A 12,104-nucleotide genomic window follows, 5' to 3' on the forward strand; every position below is an offset into this window, starting at 1 on the left:
ATGTGCTGCAAAATATATTAGGGTGTGCTGAATTTAATACTCGCATTCCAAGACTATTGCCGTTTAAAACACGGCAAAACATATGGGCGTTAGGTGCGAACGGTATCTATCTTACATTTACTACCCTAAACAAACTTATCCAGCACTTGATTCCAAATTCACGTATTTCACAGTTTAGATACAATATAGTTATATTTTAAAACGAGTCCTAATCTGCTTGCCATTAGGCAACTTCATGAGAAACTGTCGGAGGTCCTTTAATAGAATATAAATAGTATAGAGTACAAATAAAATTGGTTAGCACGAATAATAGTAGTATGTTGGTCACTGTTTATTACAATTTGTCAAAGCCGCGGTTCTGTATACTGTTCGAAGTTTGACGTACACGCTAATATATAGTGTGATGTGTTTTAGTTTTCGTTCGAAGTTTGACGTACATGCTGCATATTGTGTAATCTGTTTTAGTTTTCGTATCTGTATGTGCTTTGTTGTTCGCATACTAATAACGCGTATTTCACAATTTTTAACTGAATATAGTCAAAACAGTACACATATCGCACTAAGCAATAATTATTCTGCATAAAAAAGCTTTTGCTGGTAGGTACAAAGCTTTGAATTTGATATAAAAGTTATTACTCGGAAAGTGTGATATTTCTTTGAGAGTTTTTCCTGAGCAAGGAGTGCCTCAGAAAGAACGACTCGGAATTAATTTGCAACAAAAAATATAGGTGTAAAATTTAAAGATTAAAACAATGAAGATTTTAATGATCATAAGCTCTTCCCACTTTGTTCAAGAAGTTCTTTCTCCACAAAACAAAACCCGTCTCCAGGCATAGGGCTTGGAATCAGAGGACAAATCCATGCAAACTTCCAGTTTACACCAAATGTAGATTTCAGATTCTCTTCAAGACCCAGATTGTATTTTGAACCAACGCCTTTTGCTTCTTCATGTGTTGTTCTGCCTCTGGAATGCATGTAATTTGCTTATCCTTGCTTGGTGATACAGCGACAGTCATAATCACACAGGTGTTCTGTTTCATACACTCCAAAAAATATAAAATTGTTAAAAATAATGTCTGTTAAAAAGTAAACTTTTTAATGTGGTATTCGTACAGCCAACATGGTACTTACTTAACAGTATTTCTCATGTGAAAAACTAGAATTGCTGTACCATATAAGAAGGTTATAATACAGAATGAAGTAAAAAATGCTGTTGCTAGAGTCTCGCCTTCAGCAATTCCAAATATCCATGCCAGCAGCGGCATAAACATCGTTAATAATGTCCTGAAAGTAATGCATGAATTTGTTTAGATAGATATAGGTTTCAATGATAATATTGAAACATTATTACATGCTATGTTATATATGATATAATTTCATTTAAATAATTAGTGTTATTTTACACAAGTCAAATACCTGGGTGAAACCATTCAAAAGAAGCAAAATACGTTTTTGACATTTGAAATTCTGTTCTTTTTTAACTAACTTTTCTTCTAACTAAATTAGTTCTACTATACAAGCACTGTATTATTCTGAACTTTTGACTCGACACTAGCTCAATTAAAACCATGCAAATTTCCACATGTCATTCGCTATTCTGCACATGCACTGCCTTATGCTTCTTGACTGGATACTAGCTCATTGCAAATGTAACAAAATAAAACCATATGTATAGTTATAGAGAACAAAATTTCCACAATCCACTAACATGTACAAGCACATGCTCATCATATCCTTGCCTGGATCCAAATGAATGGAACAGTTCCCATACAAAATCCATGTTAAGTAGATTGGCATAGAGCAATGCGAACCACATATAGAATGCCATTAGTAAAAAATATCTTCTTGTACGATAGCCTACACAGTTGGAGCCAATAACACAATGATGATCTCGTACAAGCACACACTGCTCGCATATAAAGCAATGAAAGGACCTGGTAAATAGTTTCAAAAAACAATTGGTTAAGTTATCTGGTAATAATTCATGCTTTCAACCATTTACCTAACATGGGTATGCATGCCTTGGCATATGTTATAAACTTCTGTGTAAATAGTATGGTTATACAAATCAAAGGGTCAACTCATAATATTACATTATTTAAAGGTAATGACATGGGTATTCGGCATAAAGAGCACTCTCGTTGTCCAAAAAATAGGCTCATATGCCCAGAAAAGATAAATTAAAAACAGAATTCATTGCACCCAGCGCCATGGCAGAGTGGTTATCGAACCTGCCTGTAACCTCAATTGGTTCAAGGCTCGACGCTGCTACCATTGTGGGTGAATGTGTCCTTGGGCAAAACACTTAACGGCAATTGCTTAGTGGTCACTAATGGGTTGTCCAAATTATCAGCCATAAATGAAAAAATAAAAAATTTCTACCAAAAAATATTTACCCACAAAGTGACGTACTTGTGAGGATAAAAAGCAAGTAAGTTGTATTTTACTTTCAACTAGAATACCTTGGTGGGTAATTTGCTTCACACTTCCAACAAAACCTCCAACCAGGTTTCAGCATACTTGGTAATATTACAGAGCCTGTTCCAGGGTCTGTTAGGATGAACTTCCACAATGAAGCGACAGCATTGAACAATATGAATAAACCTGGTTGTATGGCATGAAATATTACAAAACATAAAATATTACAAACACTTATTTTTATTGAAAAAGATAAACGATATATATATATATATAGGATTTAGCAGCAAAACAACAGTCATTAGAAACACGCTTCTGGTAAAAACTGCTTGAGTAAAAGTGTCAAATAAAAGCATGGCTGCTAAACCAACAGTACGGAACTTTTTTAAATTAAATTAAAATGCAATAAATAAAAATTTGAATCAATAAAGATAGAGAAACATAATATAAAGTTGTCATATTTAAATTACAAGAAAGTCTTCTTACCAGCAATAATGTGCGGGACTTTCCTAACGTTGTAATCATCTTCATAAATCTTAGGCAATATAACAAGCAATTCAAACAAAAATACTCCAACCATAAGAGAGTGTATCACAGCACAAACAATTTTATCTAGACGTGTTTTAAGTATCACTTTACGTCTTTCTTCCATATTTCCCTGTGGTGTGTAATATAAAAGTTATACAGAAGTTGTAATATTGTATACACATGACATGTATAAAAATCCGGATTATGCTAATAATAACAACTTTATTTGTTTCTTAGATTATGGTCGCGAAGGTTTATAAATATTTAAAATGGGAATAGGGTAGGATATAGCGACAAAACAACAGTGGTGCTAGTAAAGAGTCTTCCCCCCACCTTATTTGCTAACCTCTATAACTACTAACCTCTAACCCCTATAACCACTAACTACTAACCCCTATAACCACTAACCCCCTAACCATCAACACCTAACCCCCTAACCACCAACCACTAACACTTTCCACCAGCCTATTCTGCTATGTACCGGAAGATTCTTCACTAGTGACAGAACAACTATATCCAAAATACCAGACAGTACACATCCCTAGATCGTTTTTTTAACTAACATTATTGAATATCTACCTCATATTCTTACTACAGCATGCCGATCTTTGAATTGAAACAACGGTTAGTTTTCTATGTACATAAATGTAACCGCTAGATGCCCTAAGAGCGCAATATTATCTGGAATCAGAGAATACGGTAGAGTATTCTTTGCTGGTATGTAGGCCCTGAGTTTCTAGAAGACGTGTGTTTTGGCACGTTCTGGTTGTATACGTCAACTCTAAAAGTAATTCCTTTATTTCCACCCGTGTTTCCTACTTTTTGCTACACTCCCTCAAGTATAACGTATACATTAGTAGAATATCGTGTTTAAGAAAACAAACTTAGCAATCTGAATTACATAAAAAATGAGCAATCTGTATTATAACCCTTTGGATCAATAATTTATGCGGTTTTATTTGTTTCGATCAACAGCAGTTACTGGTACATTGCCGCCAGCGAGCCATCGTGTAAAAGCGCAGCTGGAGAGCAGAGAGCATGCGTTAAGAGTAAGTTAGATTGTGTGTGCGTGGTAGCTGTGTGAGAAGAGAGTTCGTCTAATGCTTTTTGAAGCCTGTTTATAATCGAACTAAACAGCGCCAGTGTATATTCATTTAGTAAGTAAAACTAAGTCAATTTGGAATTTAAGAAACCGGTAAACTGTTACAATATAGTATAAACATTAACGTAGCTACATTTTTTAAATAAAATGCAGACGAGCAGTTTCAAAAAGAAAAACAAGTTTACGCTATTGCGCACAAGGAATTTGACTTAAGGCAGTAAGTGCCGTGACAAAGCATACGGAATATTTCTGTTATGGCCAGTAGTCTAAACGGAGAGGAAAACCCAGCACCAACAACGCCAATTCTAAAATGTAAGTGGTGGTGACGTTTACACATGTTTAATGTTGCGTATATTTTAGTACTGTGCTTTTGTTGCCATTCTGTTGCATAGCCGTGCTCGCGGTATCACACTTGAGTAAACCACGTTTTAAGTGGGCGTGGCGCGGGAAAACAATGGAATAGCTCAACAGCATATGTTGCGATGATTCGAATGTGTTTTATGCACCGCGTTTAGCGACTGACGTTTGCCGCGTTTAGCGACTGACGTTAAAGTTGGGCTGCTGCTTTTTTACGTCTAAATATTCTGACCTAACGAAAAAGATACATTTCGTGCACTTTAAATGTGGGTCAGAACAAAATATTTTTTATAGTAATTGAAATATTAAGGTATGCGAAACATCTAAACGATAGTATGTTAAGAAAAGTGTAAAATACCAAGTATCTTTCCACTACTTACGCCCAACGATGCTGTGGTAACGAAAAGTCACGAGACAGCACGAGGTACTTCTATTTTCTATTCTCCCTAACGTCATATGCTTGTAGGACGTATTGTATTACCATTTCGTTTTTTTCTCGCGCGCGCGTGACACTACACACATACACGCATAGCGACGCGGGTGCGCTCGCTAATTCCTTTGCCGTCAGCATAGTTGAGTAGTACTGCGGCGGACAGGAGTGGGCCTCGTTTAGCTTGTGGGTTGTGGCTGCTCATGTGATTGTAATGTTGCCACAAAGAATAGATTATTGTGTGGGTCAGTACCACCATATTTTATTTAGCCGTTCTATCCACTATTTTCACATAATTCTGTATAGCTTAATAGGCTTACTGTTTTAATATTATACACATAACAGCAATGGAAATGCAGCAACAACAGGAAACCAGGCAACAGTCGAATGGCGAACAGTACAACAAGAATATAAATATATGTAAGTTTGCATGTGGGTGCGGACGTGCGGTGGGCACTTTTTATTTCTCTGTTGCATTAAAGTGAAGTTTGCAGAATTGAGAAATATACGGTCAGTTTTGTTCAATGCAGTGTCAGTTAAAAAGTCTGGTGTTTTAGCTAGCAAAGTGGTGTTTGCTTTGCAAATGGTGTTTTAGCCTAATTTAAAATAAGAAATAACCAATTTTATTACGGTATTAAGGGTTACAAAAGTTAGGATAGTTGTTTTTATTCCTTTAACTAAAGGAATACAATTGCTAAACCATGCAAAAGGAAACTAACAACCAATCTGCTACCCAGTACAACACTCAGATAAACACATGTGAGTGGAAAAAATTGCAAACCAATGTTGTTTTTGCATATGATTAGTGAAGGGACGAGGAAAAATAAAATTGATCAGAAAGTATCTTTTAATATCAGTGTTTTGTGTGAGAAATATGCATGCGAACAGAAGTTTTTGTAACATATATACATATTTTAATTTTGAAAAACTATGGGAAAATCTACCTTTAATTTAGCCATAAAATAATCATATAGTAGAGTTGGGGAAGATGGAACAGCTTTAGCACATATTATCCAAATATCTTTTTTTAAAACAATTAACAACGGTCTATGGAAGTCGTGAGGATATAGTTCTATAATTATGTTCTTTGTTTAATACTAAATGGGACAAGAAAATGGAGTTAAAAGGTGTCCCATCTTTCCCCATCCTACTACATATATAATATTTCCGCACTTTAAACATGCATGAAGTGGTGTTATGGTTTATTATATATTTTAAAACTGAACCTAATATGAACATTTAACACTTGTTTAATTTCAGCTGGTGAAGGAACTGAATATGGCTTCTGTGGGATCTGCCTTATGATCTTATCCGGCTTCATCATACTTATAACCTTCCCTGTTGCTATCTGCATGTGTGTTAAGGTAAGTAAGTATAAGATTATAGGCGCCAAACTTTTTTAAATGCAGGGGAGGCAGGGAAAGTTAGACACACATTTCTATGAAACAAATCAAATTTATTGGTTGTAATTTTTACCGATCAATACAGTGTAAAAATTCTTTTTAGCTAATATTTTATATTGAATTTTAGCTAATGTTTTCCCAAAGATATTATAATTTTAAAAATTAGTGTGGTTCAAAATTACTTTTCAGGTTGTTCAAGAATATGAAAGAGCCGTTATTTTCCGTCTTGGGCGTTTGGCCAAAGGTGGCGCAAAAGGTCCAGGTATGTCGATAAGTTGCCTTGAAGTGAAAAGTAGAATTGCTAACTTTTTAACCACAATTCTTTAAGGCATCTTCTTCATCATACCATGCACTGATGAATATCGTAAAGTGGATTTGAGAACCGTATCCTTTGATGTCCCACCACAAGAGGTTAGTATTAGGAGGACAATGATTTAAGACACTTAAGGGTAATTTCTTAAACCGGTTGCCAATAGAGCTGTCTTCACTACTTTTGTTTATGCTGTGTATGCACCTTTAATTAGCAGATTTGAGAAATCTAGTGCTTCTCAAATTGTTAAAATGTAGTAACATTCAGTCGTTCATGGCATAAAACATGTCTTGCCAATTTTTTGGGCGCCCCTATTCTGACACCTATGGATGTTATCCTGTGGTTTTCTTTACAGATTTTGACCAAAGACAGCGTGACAATATCAGTAGATGCTGTGGTGTACTACAGAGTCCAAGATGCCACCATGAGCATTGCAAATGTGGAGAACGCTGATGGTGCAACTCGACTGCTGGCACAAACCACACTGAGAAACATGCTGGGAACAAAGAGTCTGTCCGAGGTCCTTACTGACCGTGAATATATCAGTGCTGGAATGCAGGTAGGACTTGTTTTTAGTTAAGGTTAAAATTAAATTGTTATTTTTATACCAGGCATCTATGTTCAAAAAGAGTTTTATTACAGCAATTTGTCTTTACAATTGCAATGCCATCATAAACCATCAGAAGTATGCTACTATAGTAGTGTGGTATTTCATAGCCACTGTAATCATAAAACCATAACTATCAGCAATCACTTAAATATATCTGTACGTGCACGACTATGTAAATGAATGATTCACCATCGTTGGCAAGGAAACTGGTTAAAAGGACAAAATGTTTAATAAAAGAATTGTTTACTTAACAGACCGACCGTTTACCTTTAACACACAGAGTAGGCAAACTCAACAATCATTTTTTTATTATCTAGCACTGCCTATGAGCTATGTTAAGTGGTTGGACAATACTCTTTGTGTTATTAGCTTTGGTGAATAGGTTTCTTGTTGAATAAGTGTTGAAATGTTTGCCCAAACGTCTTTTTACTTTATAATATAACATAACACCATACATGAAACAAAATCTGCCTATTTGTTGTTTTGGACAATTAGGTTCTAGACTACATAAAGCAAATGGTGTCCAATGTTATATAAAAAATGGCAACCTAAACAGTTTTTGAGAATTCAGTATGTAAACACTATTATTTATTGATGAACTGCTGCCTCCAGTTATTCTTTGGGTAGAATAAGCTGTTTAAAGCTTTGGGCAGGTGTGTTGCACGTCACCTAGGTAATTATTCCCACCTGTTACGATTTCCTTGTGGGACTCCTATGTTTCAATGAATAATTTATTATAGACTACATTGGATGAGGCTACAGACCCATGGGGAATCAAGGTTGAGCGCGTTGAAATGTAAGTGAATTTTGCACAACAGTATTGGAAAATAATCTATATTCTATTGGTAAAATTATCATGGTAAAACGTTTTGTATATTGAAATGTTTAAAAGCAACAGGATTCAAGAAAAATCAATAACTCCAAAGCTCTAAAGCTAGTTCGTTTAGCTTAGCCAGTGGTTCAATGTCTTTTTTATCATGGCAACAGTAATGCTCTGTGAGCAGTGGCGCAGCCAGGAGGGGGGTTTCGGGGGTCGTGACCCCCCCCCTCTTTTAAACCAAAAAAAAAATAAAAAATAAAAAAAAAGTAAAAAAAAATATTTTTTTTGAAAATTTTATTAATTAAAACCTCCCCCTTATTTTTTTTTCTGGCTGCGGCACTGTCTGTAAGTGTGAACATAATTGGGTGTGAATTATTATGATTAGGCAGCTGTTAGTGGCATGCTTCAAAGCATATTTGTTCATGGAAGCAACATTAAACAAATGAAAGCTGTTTAAGCAAATAAAAAAGTACTACTGATTTCCAATACAGACAATATGTAGAATTGTGAATTGTATTATATGATGCATATTCACCTTGATTAAATTCCTATTGATTAAAGATCAATATAACAATGCAACAATGCTGTCATTTCAAACTAGTCACTAGGTAAACAAAGAGAGCGATGACTCATAGTCTCATAGTAAAACTTCAAGGAGTTCTTGGAATTTAAATGCACACGTGAAATTATTACAACATTATTTATTCCAGGAAATATTTTGTTAAATGTATCTATTTAATTTCATTACTTAACTATAACATGGTCCTATTTTAATTTATGTTACGTAAAATTATTACAACATTATTTATTCCAGGAAACAATTTGTTACATCTATCTGTTTAATTTTACTACTTAACTATAACATGGCCCTATTTTAATTTAAGTTACTAGCAATCTGAAATAATAAGTGTGCTTGTTTTTATTCCCTGTTTTATGACAATAACATTAACTTTATTTCTGTTCAAAAAAAGAATGAAATTAATTTGTATCACAGTAAGGATGTACGCTTGCCAGTTCAACTACAAAGAGCTATGGCTGCTGAGGCAGAAGCTGCAAGAGATGCACGAGCAAAGGTTATTTAACTTTCCTTAATAATCAATATTGCTGAACTTGGAAAAGCCCAGACTTAATAGATCTTTTCTAATTAAATTTGAGTGATGTTAGCGGAAGAATTCATTAACCCAGCATTGTTTTCTGTTCTCTTCTGTTATTATTAGCTTCAAATTACTGTCGAATAGTTTCCGTTCTTAAATGATTAATAATAGGTTTCCACAAGTATTGCATACAAATGTTTGTTTTTATATCATCTTACATAAAAACAACTCAACATGATTAATAATAAATACGGTCAATACGTCATCGTGGTCTCTTAGATCTGCTAGTGATGTATACAACAGGGAAACTATTGTCTGTTGTCTTGTTTCAAACATTGGTGAATATCATTACTGAATTTACCATTGTGTTAAACCCTGATGAAGTCTATTCGAATTGCAGATGAAATGTGGAATATATTTTACGTTATATATAGCAGATTTGCTGGAAAGGACTTTATACATTCGCCTGGAAGCAGAAATAGCATAATAATAATATCATTGCAGGTTATTGCGGCAGAAGGTGAAATGAATGCTTCCCGCAAACTAAAGGAAGCTGCTGACGTAATGAGTGAGTCCCCTAACTCAATGCAGCTTCGTTACCTTCAAACCTTGACAGCCATCAGCTCGGAGAAGAATTCAACCATAATCTTCCCTCTGCCTATTGATATGGTGACCAGCCTCATGTCCAAGAAGTAAATTGAAAGAAAGAATTGATCATGTAAAACTGGCATTAGTACTAATTCAACTAATCATTTTCTAAAACATAAGTATACAGATGTAATACAATAGTTGCACTGGTAAAAAATCTTTTAGATTGACTACATTCATTAGATTTGCTTTAATATTCTTTCATTGGTATATTTGGGTATTAACATATTCCTCAACCTTGTATTTTGCGGATACAGTAAGTTATTGTAAATACCACCAACTAAAGATGTAGTTCTTGTGTATACAACAACGTGTGATTCTTTTTAATATTTCAGAGTTTCTTTTTTAATCAATACCTGAAAATCTTGTTCCTTCCAACAATTAATTTCAGTATTGCATAACACTACACGTTATCAAATAAAATTGCAACCCTTCAATAGTTCTCATTAGATATTGCATTATTGTTTTTCAGGTTTTAATCCCTTTGGTAAAGTAAAATATGAATATTGTAAGCCACTATGTAGCCTACTTTTATCTGCTTGTGCATGTGTTTTATTTTCATTTAAGCAAGCTTCATTGGCCTTTATCAAAAAATTGGTATAATGTAAATAAATTAATAAATATGTTGTAACCTACCTACAGCCTATATGTGTTGTTTTTAGTACTGTGAGTTTGGTATGGGTTTTAAAAGGATAAGTCTAGTTTTCAGAGTTTTTTTTTTCTATCCAAATTTAACTCTGTTATCTAAAGCCTGTATGTATTGTTTTTGGTACTGTGAGTTTGATATAGGTTTTTATGAGATAAAGTCTCCAGTTTTTACTGAGCCTCATTCTACCCAAGTGTAATTTCAGTTCGGGATGTACTTTATTTACGGTGAAAAGTTGGGCGTAGGCTTGGTTGCTTTTTATGTAAAAAAGGATATTTTTACAGCTACACGGTTAAACCAAAGAGATTGGTTTTAATCTCTTTGGTTAAACACTGTTCAGGTATTTGGTAAACTGCCGTATCGAAGTCTAGTTGTTTTTTTAACCACAACTAATGAACCACGAACAGTAGCAATAGGGGTTTTTGGGGACTTCACTTCAAGTATAAATACATAAACAATGGTTTACAAAGAAACAGGAACACACAACCGTGTCGCTTTTAACCAACACAAATATAAGATCGTATTATCATTGCTTTTAACACAGTGGTCAACAATAAACTGTGCACATTAATAATACTCCGTTGTCATAAAAAATAAACTGAAAGTAATAACATTCAGAATATGATAATTAAATTTTGGTTCAGTAAAGTTAACTGCCAATGTTACTGGCGAAAAGAACGGTAAACCAAAAGCTCTGCTAACACGAGTTATAGGACAGCAATGTTTGTTAAGCCAGAGGCAAATAGTTTACATTGATCATATATTTGTTGTAAAACAGTTGTACATACAGCGACTTTGATGATCCGGTAGTACGTATACGTATTACTTCCTATATAGCCTATATACCAGATTAAAAATAATGGCTTGCGTGAATGATAACAACGTTCACGCACAGTTTATAGTCGATACTGTTGTATTAAAGTTTAATAATTTAGCGCAAAAAAATAATGTGAAACATATCCCTCGCGCAAAAAATAAACTTGAAAATACGGCCTAAAAGTAAAACATCCGTCCTCTTTTAAATGGTTGGTGTGGTTCAGCGCTGGATGGTTTAGCAGCGGTGTTTGAACATGGGATGGATCGTGAGTCCCACCTTGCGGCGTAAAGATATCTAAAACAGGTTTAGTTTCTTCTTAGAGATAAAACTAGAATTAAAATATAAGAAACATATAAATAAATAAAAGGTCACGATAACAAAGTACGGGAAAGTTTACAAAAGCGAAAAGACGGATATTAACGGCAAAACAACAGTTTAAAACACGCTTATTGATAAAACAGAAAAAGAAATAGCGTTTTGCATAATCAAACAACACAAAAAGGTAAATCATATATAATTAAGCAATATTAAAGTCTATATATATTCTTTGTTAGATTATTGAATATTTCGTTACAGCAGTCGGGATTTATTTTTATAAGAATGTTGAATGTTTTACCATAGTTTAATAAAGAAGTGGTTTTATAAGTTAACTGGTTTTGTTCAGAATCATAGAAACACTGTTTAGTAGTCCACAGAAATAAAATAAAAAAGAGATACAATAGATATCATATAATGGGGTATTTAAACAAGTCCCAGCACCAATGAATGAATAGAGTTCGGTGTAGTAAGCGTCGTTGCTATGTTGTTTAAGGCAAATATTAAAACATGTAAGCTAAGGCATAATTTTTTTACATTTAACTCCCAAGCATATTCTGTTGTATATTTATCTTTCAAGTATATTCTATTGAATACACATAACTT

General features: G+C 34.1%; 2 protein-coding genes across 4 annotated transcripts; one reads left to right on the forward strand and one right to left on the reverse strand.

The window, feature by feature from the left end:
- Positions 1-312: 312 nt before the first annotated feature.
- Positions 313-3,079, reverse strand: LOC100180902 (probable palmitoyltransferase ZDHHC24). The gene is made up of 5 exons (XM_002125184.5): positions 2,905-3,079; positions 2,463-2,604; positions 1,740-1,934; positions 1,132-1,284; positions 313-964 (listed from the first exon to the last, which is right to left on the reverse strand). Exons 1-5 carry the CDS (start codon positions 3,068-3,070, stop codon positions 769-771), a joined length of 852 nt encoding a protein of 283 aa, XP_002125220.2. The 5' UTR covers positions 3,071-3,079; the 3' UTR covers positions 313-768.
- A 724-nt stretch (positions 3,080-3,803) lies between these two features.
- LOC100180854 (erythrocyte band 7 integral membrane protein) lies at positions 3,804-10,358 on the forward strand. Of its 3 annotated transcripts, none has more exons than XM_002131536.5 (10): positions 3,804-3,995; positions 4,202-4,360; positions 5,181-5,255; positions 6,096-6,199; positions 6,428-6,500; positions 6,567-6,649; positions 6,904-7,107; positions 7,899-7,954; positions 8,973-9,051; positions 9,577-10,358. In XM_002131536.5, exons 2-10 carry the CDS (start codon positions 4,303-4,305, stop codon positions 9,766-9,768), a joined length of 924 nt encoding a protein of 307 aa, XP_002131572.1. In that variant the 5' UTR covers positions 3,804-3,995; positions 4,202-4,302; the 3' UTR covers positions 9,769-10,358. The 3 variants fall into 3 exon arrangements, with proteins under 3 accessions (XP_002131572.1, XP_026691743.1, XP_002131565.1); XM_026835942.1 differs by lacking the exon at positions 3,804-3,995 and adding an exon at positions 4,028-4,103; XM_002131529.5 differs by lacking the exons at positions 3,804-3,995; positions 4,202-4,360; positions 5,181-5,255 and adding an exon at positions 5,469-5,594.
- Positions 10,359-12,104: the final 1,746 nt, after the last annotated feature.

Source organism: Ciona intestinalis, chromosome 9 (assembly GCF_000224145.3).
Source record: "Ciona intestinalis chromosome 9, KH, whole genome shotgun sequence".
Lineage (NCBI taxonomy): Eukaryota > Metazoa > Chordata > Ascidiacea > Phlebobranchia > Cionidae > Ciona > Ciona intestinalis.

What these genes read in the sequence shown, in the direction of transcription:
- LOC100180902 (XM_002125184.5), bottom strand. Translation starts at nt 3,070, where the DNA reads ATGGAAGAAAGACGTAAAGTGATACTTAAAACACGTCTAGATAAAATT. An exon ending in GAAGCAAATTACCCACCAAG is followed by an intron (nt 1,935 to 2,462) that starts GTATTCTAGTTG and finishes ACTATTTACCAG; the next exon opens with GTCCTTTCATTGCTTTATAT. An exon ending in TTCCATTCATTTGGATCCAG is followed by an intron (nt 1,285 to 1,739) that starts GCAAGGATATGA and finishes CATTACTTTCAG; the next exon opens with GACATTATTAACGATGTTTA.
- LOC100180854 (XM_002131536.5), top strand. Translation starts at nt 4,303, where the DNA reads ATGGCCAGTAGTCTAAACGGAGAGGAAAACCCAGCACCAACAACGCCA. An exon ending in CTATCTGCATGTGTGTTAAG is followed by an intron (nt 6,200 to 6,427) that starts GTAAGTAAGTAT and finishes ATTACTTTTCAG; the next exon opens with GTTGTTCAAGAATATGAAAG. An exon ending in ATATCAGTGCTGGAATGCAG is followed by an intron (nt 7,108 to 7,898) that starts GTAGGACTTGTT and finishes AATTTATTATAG; the next exon opens with ACTACATTGGATGAGGCTAC.